The 19,194-nt window shown below is 39.2% G+C and overlaps 1 protein-coding gene across 1 annotated transcript in view; it reads left to right on the top strand.

The window, feature by feature from the left end:
• Positions 1-9,782: 9,782 nt before the first annotated feature.
• LOC125289167 (myomegalin-like) overlaps positions 9,783-19,194 on the top strand; it is a 47,459-nt gene continuing 38,047 nt past the window's right edge. Inside the window, exons 1-4 of the mRNA XM_048236298.1 lie at positions 9,783-10,027; positions 13,467-13,522; positions 13,644-13,711; positions 16,458-16,568. Of these exons, the coding sequence (XP_048092255.1) occupies positions 9,933-10,027; positions 13,467-13,522; positions 13,644-13,711; positions 16,458-16,568 (330 nt within the window). The 5' untranslated portion in view covers positions 9,783-9,932. The remainder of the gene's footprint in view (positions 10,028-13,466; positions 13,523-13,643; positions 13,712-16,457; positions 16,569-19,194) is intronic.

Below are 19,194 nucleotides of genomic sequence, written 5' to 3'. Positions count from 1 at the left end.
GGAGCAGTGAGTGATTAGGTGCCTTGCTCAAGGGCACTTCAGCCGTTCCTACTGGTTGGGGTTCAAACCGGCAACCCTCCGGTTACAAGTCCGAAGCGCTAACCAGTAGGCCACAGCTGCCCCCCGTCCCAACTTTTTTTAAAACATGCTGGCATCAAATTCAAAATGAACATATATTTTCCATGAAATAGGCCTAGTCCAAATTTTCATTTTCAACATTTGATATGTTGTCTGTGTCTTTTTTTGCTGCTAAATATGGGTTTACGAGACTTGTATATTATCACATTCTGTTTTTATTTGCATTTTACACAACATTCCAACTTTTTCTGTTTTGGGGTTGTAAAACTCTATCTCTATGACACTGAAAACTTGTACCAAGGAGTCATGGCACAGCAGAGACCGTATAGTTGGCAAGTCTGATGGCAATTGCAGATATCATGTTGTTCCTGAAAGCACGTTAATAAAATTCATAAGCTAGCTAACAAACAACAAGCTAAGTGATAAACAACAAAAACTATCGAAATGTGTCAGAGTAAAATGTTATGTTTTTGCATCATCTGTTGTTTGTATATATGTAAAGTGTATGATATAGTGGTTCCTCCTTGGCTGCAATTGTATGTGTGTTTGTTTGTTATTAAGATCAGATCATATACATTCACATCCAGTCAAGTTGATGTGTGTGCTTGCAGCAGGCTTAGTAGAGTGCGGAGGAGGGATGTAAAGAGAGATTACACATCTGGAGCGGCAGAGAATTATGCCCCCTGTAATCATGTGCATTGTTAGACATGGCACTTTTGGCATGTCCATCATCATGATTGTGGCTGTTCTTGCTCTGGTCTCCCTCAGTTCGCTTAGTCTGGAGGACAACAAACAGCCCCCATTCATCGCCCCTGTCATGTAGTCAGCTGCCAACAGTACCTGTAAGGGCAGCCGTTTCTAAAGAGTGTTTTTGATCACTTTCATATTGTTTGCTGTATTATCCTTATTTCTGGGACACTCTGCTATAAAGCATTTTCCTTCAGAGAGACGCTATCCAGCAGTGTTTTTGTTGGTAAGTAGCATAATGCTGTTTTTAACCATCATTGTTTTATTATTGTGTCTTTTAGAGTGAGACACATTTGTATCTGTCTTTGGATAAAATAAAAACAGAGGAAGATGAAAAAAGGAAAGTTTGGTCTCTATTAAATTATCCCAACTTTGAATAGGTAAGATGGGGATTTCATATAGTTTTCACCAACTTTCATTGGTCTAGTTTTAATGGCTTTATTGTTAATATTGAATTTCGTGGGTAAATTCAAAACAGCTTTCAGAGATTATCATATGCATGAAGAAGCTCACTGTCTGACCATAAGTTCTCCTTAAAGAAACACAAACACTATTGATGTAATCCCATTTTTTTTTTATATAGAAACACCTTTACATAGATGAAACTAATACTGTAAATGATCACAACTAGGCCCAATATGAAGCAACAAAGATTTGGGAGGACTGCTTAATTGATGTGCTGTAGTTTATCTAAGTATGCCACTTGTCTCAGGGACATGCTCAACAACAGGACTTCTATGTGCCAGACTGACACTGAGCAGAAGACGCTTTGGACAGTATTACTTGGAGTTGATCTAATTAAGTAATTAGCTGGTGAGCAATGGGGATTCATTATTATGTAATCCTTTTACAGTCGCAAGTGACAGAAGAGAGAAATATGAACATGCAGCAAATACCTTCACTGAATTATTGTTGCAACATTTCCTATTCTAGTCAATTTTCCCAATGAAGTTGAGTGGACTGTGCAACTACACATTTGTACTGGTTCAGTTTGACAGCCTGCCATTTTCTGCCACCCAAAACATAGACACAAGTTTTACTAAATCTTTTATTGACCATGTGATGCTAGTATATTCCCAGAGGAGTCAGTTCCTCTTAGGATAGAGTTGTTACATACCCAATGGTGTTACTGAAGACGTGCATCAGTCTCTGACTGAAAGAAGATGAAGGTTCAGTGCAGGATACTGGAGAGGCTGATTAATGCATACAAACTAAGGGGAGGGCATCCTCATTGAAAGCACCCAATGAGAGTGACTGCCACTCAGATAAAACAACTGTACCTTCTCAAACTCCACACCGATTTAGTCTTCTCTTGGTCATTTAGTCCAAGACAGGCTGCACGTCTCTGACAACATGCTACACCCATTAATGATATTTATCGTCACCTTCAACGTAGTTATCACTATTTTTGAGTGGGCATGGCTTCTATCTGAGATGATGAAGGCGGGTCGGGAGGATGAGGATCTATGAGGATGAATAAATGATGCAATACATTTTAGGCGCCCCTCATTTTGAGGGGGTAGTTAGACTTTAGTTCTACAATAACAATGGATTACACTGCAATGGATGACAGGGAAAAAACTAAATGGGAAGGTAAGACTATGACTTAATATACTACACACAACCTCAATTTGTTGGTCTGTGTTTCACTGCATATGCTGTATTTTCTTCTGATAGTCATTCAGGGATGGAATCCTGTTCGAAAACCAGCTGCTATACTGACTATTCAAGTAGTAATCCTCTAATCCAGACACATTAACCTCAAGACAATGGAAAGACGTCTCCATTCATTGTCTTTCCTAGAGATGTGTCTGTGGTTCAGGCAACCATACAAAGCTTACCAACCCAACGAATGAGCTGCAGATTCATTCTGTATTCTGCTAAAGGATTAACTTCTCAAATATAAATGTCCTACTACACAATGTTAAGCTTCTTTATATTCTTCGTATCAGATCAAGACCGTGTCTTTGGAGTGCTGTGATATCCAATTTTCTGTACCAGGCCTTTAATGCCGTCATCTGCGGTATACCCATTCTATTCCCAGCAAATGTTCCTCATATGTGCTGTCCTTTCTTCATACTGTTATATGATGATCTAACTAGATGAACATACCTCCAAATGAGTGCACTTTATAGGGGTTCATTTTTTTCACATATTTTCCCCTTATGACTTCCCCCCTCACGAAAAAAAATGTCAAGGATGTTTTACTCCAGACAGCTTCTCCCTCAGGTACTTATGGACAAGGAACATACTGACTTTATTAACTACATCCCTCCTCCACGAGATGCCATCAGTCTGCCCCACCGTGTGCTATACATACTGGTGGCGATGGTTCTGGTGGTAGTGGCTCTTTACGCCATTGTGGGACATCTAATCATGGACCTGATGCATGACCTGGCAGGTGCGAAGTTATCCATAGGTGTTTTGTACAATCCATCGACCCATTCTTTTGGAACTTCACAACGTCTTTTGTGAAAACTTTGCCAAATCTAACCCTTAACCCTCCCTCATCATTCATGTTGTCATGTGATGGATAACACAGCGAACCGAGATCAAAAGGATAAGACATTCCTTTAGTGCTCCAATGTGTCTGTGTCTCCTCCAGCAGTTATACTGTACTTGGTAGTCATTTTGCACCACTGGCTCATTAAAAAACAATAAGCATTGATTGTTTTAAACTGGAAGATTACCTTGACAACCCAAAAAATGCTGATCTAAGCCTAAATGTATTCAGAGAAAAACATTGCATGCCTGTCTGTGTTAGCATGATGTTCTGTTGCATGTAAAACCACACAGACACACACCCTTTAAAACATATTATGTGCTGATTTGTTTTTGGGCTATTGTAGACCAGCCTCATCTACAGTTATACAAGATGTTAAATGCATCCTAACATTGCTTAATAAACTCTAACCTCACACGATTAACCACAACACGTTTTAACAAGGACATGCAGAGCAGTGTTTCATCTCTCCTTTTCTCATTTAGACTTGATTCTTGGCCCCAAACCTCCAGGAGATGATGAAGAGAGCTGCAGAGAGGAGGCAGCTGTGACGAGGAGACACAGCTGCCATGAGGCGACAGAACAAGAGAAGACCCGGCTGGAGAAGAAACCAGAGGGAAGAGGCCCAAGTTCCAGTTCTGTCCCAAACAAAGGCAGCGAGACGGCCTGCATTGTTTGATCCAAAATCACCATCAGTACCATCAGTAGCAGTAGTCCTAAGTAGGATTTATGAAAGTTATCTAGAAGTGTGTCTGAGTAGTACCACAATATATATATATATATATATATATATATATGTTTTTTTATATATAATAAAGTTACCTCAAAATAATTTTCAAGGGTCTTTTGCATTTAAAACATGTTAACTTGTCTCCATTACTAAATCACAAACTATGATGTTTGGCAATGCCTCACTTTCTTAAAGGAAAAGGTAAGACATTCTGTTTAGTCTGCTTCATTTGCTCATGTTGTGTTATTAGACACAAAAGAATAGAATGTTACAGAATCAGTGGTTATATGCATATTACTAAACAATGGTGTAGTATATAGTTAGCTGTAGTGTATACTGTGATGTAGTAGTTAGTGAGAATACTGTGATCAACCCCAAATGCCCCAAATGCCTACCCCTTGCCTATTTTTAGTGGGTATACTGAGATGGTGATGCTGCGTAGTCCTGCGTATCACGTAGACTACACCACTGTTACTAAATGATATTTACACCTGGGGTTTTATAAATTGCTTGGTGGCCTAATTCTAAGTGACTCACCAGACGCTGTAGTCACCTGTCCACTACATGGAAACCTGTGGCAGCCTAATGCGCTTGGAGCACATTGCCAGTGACGATGCACAAATCCAGTGTCTGACCTTTTCAAGGTCATTAAGAAGAGGGACGTGCTCTTTGCAAATCACAAGCCCCCTCTTCCTCATCCGTGCACTGGACTACACATTCTCATTACAATTATACTCGCCATGGATACCTCGCCAAAGACCTGAACTGACCTAAACTGGCAACAGGTGTCTATTATTCTGTATCTGTAGAAAAATGCCTTTGTCACTGCAGTCAGTAACTCAAATTTCAACACAATGTTCAAAAATGTAAGCATCTGCTTGATGACTGTTGTTACGCATGAGCACAACAACACAAGGAACCACGGGATCAACTCTTAAAGTGGTCATCAGTCAGGATGTTAGCAAGAAGTGGTTATGTAACTTCAACTTCAATTTGCTGTAAAAAAAAACCCAGATACATCATGACAAGAAATTAAGGCCAGGGCAGGGCAGGGCTGACAGACCCTAAAGAAGCTGTCCTCTGCAGACTTGAAATGCACATGGTGTCTCTGTGTGAGCCAAGTCAAGTCAAGTCACATTTACAGTATTTATATAGCACACTTAAACGCAATGTAATTGACCCAAGGTGCCCACAGAAATAAAATAAATACAGTAAAAACATAACAAAAAATAACTGAAAACACAAAATAATAATAATAATAATAATAATAATAATAATAATATTAAACAGATTATGATTGTAGATAAAAGAACATATCGTTACTGAAACTACTACTACTATAGGCCTAGAGAAAGATGTACAGTAAAGTTAAAGATGCCAGTTAATATAATGCTGAAAAGAAATAGAAAATAAGATAAATAAACAAACAAAGGGGGAAATGAATGGACATTATAGGCCAAAGAAAATAGATGGGTCTTTAAATTTGATTTAAAACTATTGATGGTAGGACGGGACTTAATTTCTATAGGGAGATAATTCCAGAGTATAGGGGCGGTAACAGAAAAAGCCCTATCACCTTTAGTTTTTAGGGTTGCATTTGGGACTGAGAGAAGATGTTGTGAGGAAGACCTCAGTGGCCTAGAAGGGACTTAAAAGATCACATATTCCATTTAGCAGAGGTGGAAAGTAACGAAATACATTTACTCACGTTACTGTATTGAGTAGTTTTTCTGTGTATTTTGTATTTTTTAAGTAGTTTATAAAATCGGTATTTTAAATTTTACTTGATTACATTTTGAGTGAAGTATTGTACTTCGCTACATCAAAAATCCCATCCGTTACTTGAGTAAAAAAAAAAAGTTAAGACTAACGAAACAGAAAGGGAGAGAGAAAAAATCGTGCCCTAAACCACTAGCCTAGTGATAATGATCAGCATGTAGGCTAGCCTACAACAGGACATGAATCAAGCTAAGCCATGCAGTCTTTCTGAAAGTGATGGAGATGGAGCTGGATCACGAGATGCATCAGATTACATGTCTAGGCTATGTATTTTCCACTATTTCAATGGGTTGTCTCAGTTCGTTTTAGCACTAATGATTGCGGAGATATTCAAGCAAACACCATGGGATTTCGTGTTTTGGCGTTTGTGCTCACCTTTCTTTGGAAAGAAGTTGATTAGCAGTTGTTTCCCCTCATTTTAATGTCTCTCTTTTTCCTGTTTTGGACTTTTTTTTTTGGTAACCTGACTTGGCTTTCTTGGAGAAAGACATTGCACCAGCAGCACAACAATTAGCGGTCCACTAGGCCTACTAGCGATGCTCAGCTAAATAAACAAAAGATACTGTAGACTACCTAATGAATCGTGCAGGCGGACTAAACCATTTAGCTCTTTAGCAAGGGAGTGACCTTAGACAGTTTTCACTATGTTGTACACAAAATTACAGTCAGTCAAACTATTTCGTCTGACATTCATTTTGACATTTAAAGTAGGAAGTTAAAGGAAGGAAGTTAAAATATTCAGGTAAAATAAATATATGGTGGAAATAAGTATTGAACACTTAAATGTTTTTTCAGTAGCCTACTTAGCCTAAACTTCCAGTGAGTCTTCGAATTTTTCACCACACATTATATTAACACACATATAAAAAATCCAAACATAAGAGTTATGTGTAATAAAGTGGAATGACACAGGAAAAAAAGTATTGAACGTTCCTACTGAAATTTCTTCAATACTTTGTGGAAAGCCTTTGTTTGTAATGACAGCTTCAAGACATTTCCTGTATGAGAAAACGTATTAGTCGCAGTATCAGGTGTGATTTTGGCCCAGGGGTCCCTCTTGTGAATCCTGATCTTTAGTTACTTCCAGAACTGTTTAATTGAATTTAATTGAATTGGCTGCCTTCAAGTCTTTTTGGAGCTTTCTCCAAGTGGTCCTTGGCTCTTGGAATTGACTATCCTTCTGACTCCCTGATCAGAAATATTGTGAGGAGATCCTGTGCATGGCTGGTTGATGATGCAGTGATGTTCCTTCCACTTGCAGATAATGGCTCCCATGCTGCTTACTGGAAGATTCTGAAGTTTTGAAATGCATCTGTAACCAGTTTCATTGATGTTTGCAACAATAAGGTTGCAAAGGTCTTGGGAGAGCTTTTTGCTTTTATCCATCATGAAATGTTTCTTGTGTGACACCTTGGTAATGAAAAACTTTTTTATAGCCCATCAATATGTAAGCTACTAACCAAGCTTATATTAATTTGCACAGATAGAAAGGATAACTACTCTCTAACTACTTACAGATTCCAGCTCGTTCCTTCCCTTTCCTTAGTGCTTTTTCTTAGCGTGTTCAATACTTTTCCCCTGTGTTATTCCACTTCATTACACATGACTCTACTTATGGAGTTGTTTGGATTTTTTATGTGTGGATTACCTGAGTTATTACTAATGCCTGGTGAAAATGTTGTGCCCCCCGTAATCCACCTTTCAAGGGCCCTCTCCTCCATTGGGGTCCTAGTACTTCCCACTTTTCCCCCCAGTTCAACACCCTTTAATCTGCTGAACCTTCTGCTCGTTTCCAAATATAAAAAAAACTCTGCAACTCAACATTGGCCTGCCTGTCTCAGCTGCCTGTGAGGGGCTTTTCAGTTGTGCTGGATTACTGTTCACTGCAAAGTGACCAAGGATGAGTGCAACTAACTTTGAAAATCAACTACTGCTCAAACTTAAAGGAGAACTCCAGTGATTTTTTCAAATTTTTGACATTTCTCAACGTCACCGAGTACTGTCGGTATGAACAAAACTGAAACAATCGGTTTTACCTAGCTCGAGTTGAGTTGAGCTCGAGCTCTACACACTGGGAGCATGAACATGGCTGCCTTAGCTGCTGGCTGCAGCAACTCGAGCTAGGACCAAAGTCCTTTTAGGCAAGTATTTCCACTCTGCGTCCATATTGCAACGCTTTTTGGGCACTTATCGGGCATCTATTTCTGCAGAAATGCGTGTGCGTAAGGTTTCACGACACCAATCTTGCTCCAGCGACGAGATCACAACAACAATCAATCCCCAATAAAAAAAAAAAAAAAAAGTAACTAAGTAACTTTTACTTAAAGTACATTTTAAATGAACTACTTTTTACTTTTACTTGAGTACATTTTCAGATCGTTATTTTAACTTGTACTTGAGTAATATTTCATCAAAGTATTGGTACTTTTACTTGAGTACAATATTTTATTACTTTTTCCACCTCTGCCATTTAGGGCTTTGAAAACAAAAAGTAAAACTTTAAAGTGAATTCTGTATTTGACAGGTAATCAGTGGAGTTGGGCCAGCATGTTTCTTTGTTCCAGTAAGAAGCCTAGCTGGTGCATTTTGGACTAACTGAAGTCTAGCAAGGGTAGATTGGTTCAGACCTAAATACAGAGAGTTACAATAGTCCAGCCTAGATGTAACAAAAGCATGGATTACAGTTTCTAAGTCAGTATATGAGAGCTAGGGCTTTAATTTAGCTATTTGTCATAGTTAAAAGACAAGGGACAAGTTCAGGGACAGCAGGTACCCTGAGACCAAAGCCAAAGCTGGAGGCACTGGCCCAGGCTGAATAATGGAAAAGGAGACCCCCAACAGCCACCCCCATATTCTAGGTCATCTCTGATGCTACTGAGGCATGGACAGCCTGTCATTAGGGGCAGCCATGGCCTACAGGCTAGAGCTTTGGGCTTGAAACTGATAGGTTTGCAGTTCGATCCCCAGCCAGTAGGAAAAATTTGGGTGGGGGAAGTGGTTGAGCACTGGCTGAAGTGCCCTTGAGCAAGACACCTAACCCCTCACTGCTCCCTGAGCGCCACTGCAGCAAGCTGGTTAGTGTGTGCTTCACCTCACTGTGTGCACACTAATTCACGGATGGGATAAATGCAGAGACCAAATTCCTTGTGTACGCATGTATACTTGGTCTATAAACCAAAACCAATTTGCATGCCCCCCGTGTGGTTTTTGGGACGTGCACTTATGCAAGAGGCATGGACATAGGTGAAGCCCTAGTGTAGATGGAGATGTCATTTTGAAAACAATTAGAGGTCACATCTTGCTTATGTGCAGATACTTGTGTTGTCAGACTGCAAAACAACAACACAAAATGTGTCCATGAACTGCAATCTGAAAGATTTAAGTCACTATGAGAGTTTATTGGCAAAACATGTAGGCCTAAAGCTTTGGTTGACATCTAGTGCTCATTGAAGATATTACAGCTTGCTCCATTTCACATTGATTAGTTCATGACATATGATAACATAACATGATCTAAGTTTTCAGGACAAGTAGTCCTAGACAAACCTAAGCAAAACATTTGTAAGCCTATTGTGAAGTTGTGGTCATTTTGTACGTCCTTGATTCAGGAATGAACCAAATGCCATATTGCTTGTGCTACTGACAATGCAGCATACAAAATAATTGTATTCTTATAGGCTATTATTTAAAACAATATCATATTAGCCTAGTAGCCTTTATCAGGCTCAGCATCAGATGTAACAGGAATTCATGTTGGGAGATTTCTAACCTGCCACGTCAATAGATCTTCAATAAAATAAAATGCACTTGAACACTACAAATGGGTCAAAAAGATGAAACCGTAACTGCAAGATATTTCTGATTTAGGACAGCTGTAGGTCCGCGTGCAACTTCACCCCGCTGTCGTAATTGCTCCGAAGGGGGGGCTGAGGTGCCGCGTGAAACAATACGGCACAGCATCTTCAACCACGGCAGCAGCATCTTCCAGTGATTGCATTTTGGATCTACCTCTAGCAACTGACGAATGCAAAAAATGGTTGTCATTCGGACCAATCTTGTTTCCAATGCCAAAGAAATGCATAAACGGACCCATGCATGGATGCTGTAAATTCGAGGGGTACCGCGCAAGGTTACCCTCTCAGTATGGACTGGGCCGATTCCGAGGAACAGACCTGGAAGGAAACGGAGCGGTAAGGACGTGGACTTACAATGGATATCATGGACTATACGTTAGTTAGATCGAGGGTTGTTTACAATTAATTTAGCGCATACTGCAGTAGTCTAATGAATCAAGTCAGTTTTTTTTTTACAGAATCGCGCGCTATTGTGTCCCGCTGTCGTTTCTTTTGCACCGTATCCGACAGCATACCTTCACGGAGCTGCAAAAGCCCTACATTGAGGCCTTTATGGCTACCCACGTTTACATTTAATGAACGGCTCATCATCATTATTGTCTGATATAAGAAAACAACCTACAAAATTACATTTTCAGCATGGGTCTATGCAAAAGATCACAATTTCCCCCAGAAAATAATTATTTGTTGGGAAATATCTGGGCCTACAAAATATACAAGCTGCTATAGGCTATGTTTGATTGTTGAAGTTACTGAAAGGGTTAAACATGTGGTGCCCCTAGGTGTTTAAAAGATGCATTTTCCTAGGTCTGAACATACTACTTGGCCAGTCTGCCCAATAGCACTCACAGACTAATGTCTACAAGTCTGATAAGATATTGACTGTTGTCTAAACGTCCTGTGTGGTAAAAGCAGTGTTAATTGCTTTCAACTACCAAATGCTAATAGTAGCTTATTATGTTTTAGATGATATTTTTTATTTGACAACTGTAACTGGCTAACTATTCACTAGCTTGTGATCATTTTATTTTTGTATGGGCCAGGACCTACATTTGGTTCTGAATCTGATGTTATATTGATATGGTGTAACACATGAGTAGGCCAAAAACATCTTTAAGTCTGACAAGAGGTATAACAGGACAGGACTGTTCCAGCAGCTGAGCTTAACAGCTGTTCAAACTATGCAGGGGTGTGAGTAAGAAAGATAGCAGTTGCAACAACAGGAACCTCACTCCTAAGTGCCACCCTAATTCCTAAGAGCAGTTTACTCGCTTACTTTTGTAAATTGTCAAAATAGTCCATGTGAAAATCTGTCATGTTTCAGGCTTCAACAAAATGCCTCATTATCCATGGTTTTGCTGTTATAGAAACACAGTAAGAGTCTGACTATGGTCTGCAATGATATCTTACACCAAAGTGATAAATAGTTACTTTATGTATGGCCACAGATCAAGCCACTGTTGTAGAGATCAGGGAACGTGCACTGGAATATTCTTTGTCTCTCGCTTATGTCTTCTTCTGTTAGGGAAGGCTTTCGTATGACTGCAGGAAAGTATAGTTTTCAAATAACTTGGGTATACTTACCTCTCTCCAAGCCTAAATTTTTAATCTATCTATAAGGGAGGGAGTTGATCACCACCAGTTAAGTGTGGTGGAGGATCAATGCTAATCAGCCACACGGTAGGCCTGTCAGAGGGCAAGCACTGCATTGGGACAATTGTCCATCTTAATGGAGATGAATTGGCTCCCCACTGGTGCAATATTCTCTTAACAATAAGATCGTTCCCCCCAAGTGTTCTGTTGTTTGGCGAGATCGCTCCTAATTCATTGGCCCTTTTTAGGGGGAGGGTTGTCGACACCCAGTCGACACACCGGAAGACAAAAAACTTTTTTGTTTTAATTAGGAAGTCAGATAAAAAGGAAAAAGCAGATGTTTGAATGTGTACTTGGTGTGTGTTCTTGGTGTGAGAAACCATAAACATAATCATCCTCTTCCTGACTGTAACCTGTCCTGACTCTCAGCATGTCTGACTGACTGGACTTGTTTGTTGTTGCCTGCAAATTTTGTGGTCTGTTTATTGTCCTTTAAATGTTCGCAGACTTTACATATTAAGCTGTAGATGCTAATCATTTTCACAGTGTCTGTGATTACATGCATAGGCCTACATAGAACTCTATTGTTGGAAACTGCAATAATAGTATTTATTATCTATAGGGATATTAATAACCAGGCTTTTCTGTGTTCAACAGGATATTCCAAATATGATCAAAACTGGGATAAGCCCCATAACTGGGATTCTTAAGTGCATGTAAACGCAGTTAGTGTTATAAAAATAGCTCCTAAACGCAGGGTTCCACATGGGACTCTCATCTTAAATATTTTAACGCCTCACAGCTGCTCTGTGAGCTGAGTCAAATTATGCTTCATATAGAGTCAGTAATATTTAGAATTGCTCTCAGTTGAACAATAAGAGCTGGTAGTTATGCAGTTAATTATTGTTTTAATATCTGTGTTCTTTGGTTATTGGTTATACTGTATCAGAGAGGGTTAAAGCAGAGCTAGTAATCAAGGATAATTGTTTTTATATTATTGATTGAATGGACATTATTGTTTTATTATTGCTTTTTCCATCATTTTCATTGCTTATTTTATTAGGCTATTGATTGAATTAATATTGTTGTTTATTATTACTATTCTCCTTATTATATTTTGACCAACATTCTAATCTGTTCCCTGTTGAATTTTAAATATTATGTTGTTTTGTATTTGTGTGTCGCTTTGGACAAAGGCGTCTGCCAAATCCATAACCATAACCATATATATATATATATATATATAATTATTATTATTTGTTATTTATTTATTTATTTATTTATTTTAATATCTTCAGCCATTATACATTCCCTGTCTGTCTTTATTAGTGGCCAATAGATGCATGTATTGATAATGTTCATCAGCATGTTTAGTGATGCGTTCATCTTTAACTGTAGCCAGACATTCAGACATTTCCCTCCTTCCAGTTCTCTGGATTGTTGCTATGGTAACCCTGCTCATCACCATTTGGGTGGGAGGAAATTGTGAGCTCCAGACTGCTGTCATGTGACCCTCTGTCATAGTTAGCAAAGACGTTCAACTTTTACATGTTAGTGCATAGAGCTGAAAGATTAATTGCAAAGGCTGCAATTAATTGTTCTGCTCAAGACTCAGGACTATTTGGGAGTATTTTGCTATTTCCTGAGGCAACACCATGAACATGTCGGCTCACCAACATTGCAAAAAGTCCCATGAGCAGCAGTTTGACTCATGTACAGCAAAAAAGGCAAGCAGAAATAGTCCTGGTCTTGCTCAAGAAGTAATATTTAAGTAATATTTAAATGTATTTTAATAAAAAATAAGAAGCTTGACTTTAAAAATGTATTACTTGACTTTATAAAAAATTATATCGCAAATCAAATCATAATAATTGTCAGAAGTATCGCAATTAGATATTTTTCTCAAATCGCTCAGCCCTATGAGTGCATTGTGTTAAAAGATTGAATAAAATATGAATATCCTCTTTGCAAGGCTTTCTACTGGCAAGATGTGTAAAATGCTAGTTTTAAATTGGACTTGATTCAATATTGTGCATTATGCATGTAATGTTGTTCTACAATACTGTAATGCAATTATTCCTTATACCCTGTATATATGTTTTTTTAGTTGTAATGCTCATGACTGTTTTTGTGTCCTCGGTGTGTGTGGTACGGCTCATCTTCCTGTTGTCCTGTGTTTCAGGGCGGAGCCTTTGGACAAGGAGGGAAATGCATCCAGGAGCGCAGGTCACATGACAGGTGGGCGCTGACACAATTCAATTCAAGGTGTCATGCAACTGTGTTTTTTTTTTTTATTGCATTGTGGACGTAGCAAGTCATCAAACTTACATAGACCATTTATGTTTTCTCTGTTCCTTAGATTTTTCAAAGGATGAGCTTGACAATGCTCCCCCACTGCAACCCCACACCTTGAGAGAGTTTGAGCAGGTAAGATTGATTTTGACAAGCACAGTCTGTTTGTTCTACTTGAGCCAAAATGAAAGTAAATACCTCTTAGTGTCCGTTTTTTTTTATAAATCTGATGATAGTGCTGAAATATGGCTAAACAGTATTTTTATTCTTTAATTTTAGGCAAACATTTCCTTTTGTTAGTAACATGATTAGCATGCATTAGCATTCATACCGCTGCTTTGATGCATGTAGTGTTCCATTCTGTATTGCTCTGTTTCATGTTTATCTTTGCTCACTTTGCTACCACCCTATGGACATGTCTTGTATTGCAGACATTCAGTGTGCTTATTCTTACTTATCATATTTTAAAGCTACAGTCTCTGATTCTAATGTTATTAGTCAGCAAATTGCTCCTCTCATTATGGACTGTAGGCCTACCTTAAATGGCCCTTAAGAGATCTATCAATCACTTTTGAGAGAAATGAGGATTTCCTCGGTCTGCAAAATTTTAATAAATAGCATTTCTACTAGCATCTCCATGGCTTGATAGTCTTAGGGAAGTGCAGTTATCAGTACCGATTGAATCTTGGTGTGGTCTGCTGCAAAAGTTACTTGATCTATACACACACAAATAGAGAGAATGAAAGAGTGGGAGATGGTGACATGGTTGTCATAATTTCAGTGGCCATGCTTTTTCTCTTGGTGACCATGCCCTGATGACAGAGGGGAATCACATATAGCAAATAGCACTGTAAAGTGTTTCTTCCTGTTCATCTGAATGTTAGTGTACAAGTGGACCAGCTGTTTACTTCTAACTCTCACATTGCTGTGCTAAAGAGCCCAGATGACCTAGCATGGGACTATCCTTGTCACACGTTGACCTTACAGCCCCCTAGACCTGGAATGTTTGAAGCCATTCTGCTTTCATCTTATTCCTGGGCGGTTCTAGCTCTGGTATAAACGGCAGGTGTTGATGAGCTGTCGGAGTGCTACACATGATGCGGATGCAAGCATCAGAAAATAGCTCTGTGATCACAGCAGAAGTCGGCCTCCTCTCTGTCAGATCTTTGTGTGTGTGTGTCTCACCTCGCTCTGTCTGTCACACTTGTTACCTGCCCTCCCTGTACGACCTGCAGACTTTACAGGGCAGACCTCAGGAAGTGCTGAGCGGATGCAAAGGCTTAAGTGCGTGCCTTTGTCAAGGCATCGGCCCATTAGATGCTTTGTGTTGGGGAGAGGGAGGGGTCAGTGCCCCACACACACACACTACTTCAGCTGTAATGCATGATTTAGATGTAACATGAGAGCATAATGGATGAAGTCAACAGTGAGCGACATCCTCAGAGACGGGAGCAGGCTGTCTGAGGATGAGCTCACCCCACTAAAAGATGCTCTGATTCGAGGCACGTCGGCCCTAGTGGTGGTTTGAGGGCTCATTCAGCCATGAATGGGTCGATTTCTTTCATTGACCACTCATTGACTGGGTTGCATCCGGGCGCTGGTGTGCTTAATATGTATCCATTTCGAGAAAAAAGATCCTACTCATCCAGAATTCTGAATGCAGAGCTCAATGAGGATTTTTTTTCAATGGTGGTATATCATTTCTCAGCAGATTATTGGTCTACTACTCACCAGTACTTCTACAAAATGGTATAATTACTTTTTGATAAAGGCTGATGTTCAGCATCTTTTGAAGTAAACAGAGGAATGACAGAGCTATACCTAAGATTGAGCCTAATGGCGATGCGTGTACGTAGTAGTATATTGTATGTTAGTGATATTTACAGTCTGAAGAGGAACTATGATTCAGGGCCCTGACAGTAGGATTCTAGATGCCTTCCTAAAAATAGCTCCTTTGTGGCTGCTGTTTCAGTCCACCTCCCTCTGGATGCAATCCTGTCCACAGAGAAGGCAGCATTGCTGCGATACCCTGCCTGTGTGTACCATCCATTTACCCCGACTCAGTTCATTTAGGCCGTCCTCAGAATCATTCTGTGTAATTCAGAAGTATTCAGAAGATTTCACTCTTTAACATGAATGCATTTCATCAAATATGTTTTGTAAATGAGTTATTACAGTGACAGATCAATTCTGATTGTGGAACAGGCAATGGTGTATTTCGAATTATGTGAGAGCAAAAGATGCATAGTAAATGTATTTTCTAATGTAGAGCATATTTGTTATCATTGGTGTCGTATATGTCATTTCAAGATGGACAGCATTAAAAAAGAGGGGATTGAAGGTGGTGGAGAACGAGACCCTGGGTGTGTCTCGGTGTGTGGCTCTCTCTCTCTCTCTCTCTCTCTCTCTCTCTCTCTCTCTCTCTGGCTCTGTTCCCCTCACCCCCTCTGTCCTGAACTAAGAGAGTGATCATCTTACATGTTGCTGGAAGCTGTGATCCTGTAGGCTGCTCCTCTCTCAGCCACAGATTCCTGGGATACCTCCCCAGAGTCAGAAAAACCTTGTGCCTCAGTCCTCTCTGCCACATAGCCGACCATGGAGTCAACCTGCTCACACTTCTGATCCACACAGGGCTTTCCAGCCCTCACTGTGGCCTTTTAATAACAGACTGTGTGTGTGTGTGTGTGTGTGTGTGTGTTTTATATGTGTGAGAGTGTGTGTGTTTGATGCCACAATGTGGCTCTAGAAATATAGCATCAGCCTATTTTTTGAGGTCCCTTCCCTAGTTTTTGCGTGGACATGCCGCAAAGCTGAGGGGCATTGAAGATGCCCCCTAGGACGAGGACTTGACATGTCTAACTGCTACCGTACTTTGTCGCAGCACCTCAATGACCTCAAGAAGGAGAACTTCAGCCTCAAGCTACGCATCTACTTCCTGGAAGAGAGGATCCAACAGAAGTTTGAGGACAGCAGTGATGATGTCTACAGAACGGTGAGTTGTCAGACTTTATTGTGAACAGCGATCTGGTGACGCAGACATCCTTAACTGTACTAAACAAGGGTTGACAGAGAGTGGAAAGATTTGATCAGTTTCACTGCTCATTGATCAGACAGATGCTATAAAATTATATTTTATATGCTATGTATAATTGTTGGTACTTAAAGAAAGGAGATTGTTCTCTAAAACAATGCCTATGGATGCTTTAGGATACCGCTTTGCGTTAGAATATTCTGTCAGGGACAAGACAGGGAGTAACAGAATAAAAATACTGAGAGAAAGCTGATCTAGTGCAGATGTTGCAGCATTGAGTGTGACTAGATAATAATAGATGTTGTGGGCTTGGATGGTGGGACGAAGCAGACAATCTGCTCAGACAGGCTCTTTGAGGGACAGATGGACTGGGCATTCTTGTCTTCACTGCTGGGTGAAGGACATTGTGGCGTCTCTTATTTTAAGTGCCTTTAGACCTCGCTTAATATATCTTTAGATATATCAAGAAAAAACCCTTTTGTATGCAGAATAGAGCTGCAACAATTAATCGATTAATCAATTAGTTGTCAAACATTGTATGAATCGCCAACTATTTTCGATTTATTGGTTTATGTATATCTGTAAGGAAAATGCAGCAAAGTTCTGATTGCAGCTTCTTAAACTTGAAAATGTTCATCTTCACTAACTCTCCATCATGTGTAAATGAAATATCTCAGACGTGGATAAAAAAAGGCATTTGAGGACATAATCTTGTGCTTTGGGAAACACTGATCAGCATTTGTTTCACAATTTTCTGACATTTTGTCAATCAAACAACTAATCGATTAATCAAGAAAATAACACTGTGAGAATAATCGCTAATTGCAGACCTAATGCATACCATAGATAGGTTAGCTGACTGTGTTTGTTATTTGTTCGTTTTACTCCATGCTAATGGTGGTCATTTCAGTTCTATTTCTTTAATGGTGAAATTTTAAAATAACGTTTGGTAAGCTTTGTGGATTGATCAGGGGCAGTGTACACAGCAGGGATGGCCTGTTGATTTGTAGGCTGTGACACAGGAGGGGGCCCTGGTGGGTGAGCTGTGAGCACATGGGAGATAACGTGATGAGACAGTGAACAGTTTTTAGCCAGTGACATTGCATTAAGGGGATTCCAGAAGTAAATATGCTCAGCTTTCCCTCATAAATATGTCAGATATTGATATGTCCCTGTGAATATGTCAAAGTAATATTTCTGAAAAGTGAAATGTATACATTTGTTAAATGGTTCTTTTAAGATATAGTAGGCAGCATGACCATTGCATTAGTGAAGCTAGGAGCCAACATGTTTTAAAGAGGGTAATTAATTATCGTAAGCTAGAAATACCACTTTTGTCTTAAAAAAGTAACTTCCATTTGTTTCTGGTATATTTCCTCGCCATATTTTTTGTTACATTTATGGGTCATTTAATGCAAGATAACTACAAAGTCCCCACATGACCCCCCACACCACAGTTTTTCATCAATTTTCCCTCCCAGTCCAGATCCAGTCCTTCTGTGAAAACCCCAGTGTGAATGGTGTTATGTGTCTACTAGATATGGGAATAGGTTGCCAAAACTTTAATTTGATTTAATTTAAAATGTAAACTTAAAAATGTTAACTTTGTGACTCTGATTTTATTTTCAATCACACTATATCAAAACCAGGATAAACCATGAGATTTCAAATGACCAGTTCCGTGAAAACATCTAAAAAACAATATGAACTGTGTTGTGTACCTACATGCTTCAGCTAGCCTAGACACTCTTTATTTATAGGTACAATGGTCACACTCTAGTTTAGGGACTAGTTTAACCACCAGAGATATAATACATAGCTAATATCTCTATTTATTAGTGTTCAATATGATTTGCATTAAGTATCATTACACATCTATTAGGTCTTATTCAACAATTTCTTATTTTCACTGCATAGGTGATGTATTCTTGTTAAATCCTCAATAAGCAACTAGTTTGATCTAAGGTTATTGAAAAATAGTATGGATCAAAATAGAAACTTTATAGCCTTCTAATACATTGTCTTGGTATTTTTCTGTCAATATAAGTCACATATTCAGACAGTGTATAGGGAATCTATAAACTCTCTATTTTGATCCATACTATATACCATTAACCTTACTAGTTCCATACTATATACCATTAACCTTACTAGTTGCTTAGAATATGCCAAGAATGAATGACCTATTGATTAAGAATAAGACATTGTTCAATAAACCCCTAATAAATGTGTGCAATGATACTTAATACAGACTCTTTTGAGCACTGATACATACACATATTAGTTATGTATAAATGGTTAACATGTGTTCCTTAAAATAAAATGTTACCGGTAGAATATATTGTGGTTTGGAAATATGGTGAAGGTCTACTATAGTCTGTTGTGGGGCTCTCAGGCAGCATGGACAGTTTTCTACAGAAGTACTTCAATTATGCTTTCCAACAGTCACTTACAAAAGATGCTATGATTTAATAAATGCACAGGAATTTAGTATTCCATTAGTCAAGTTAGTGTTTAGTCCAGGTGTGTGTGTGTGCGTGGCCGCACTGGAGGGCGTCAGGGCTACCGCACATCTGCAGGATTTTCC

The sequence above is a fragment of the Alosa alosa genome, chromosome 1 (genome assembly GCF_017589495.1).
Source record: "Alosa alosa isolate M-15738 ecotype Scorff River chromosome 1, AALO_Geno_1.1, whole genome shotgun sequence".
NCBI classification, from domain to species: Eukaryota; Metazoa; Chordata; class Actinopteri; order Clupeiformes; family Clupeidae; genus Alosa; species Alosa alosa.
The sequence above is the reverse complement of the archived record's forward strand: the minus strand, read 5'-3'. Positions and strand labels throughout refer to the sequence as shown.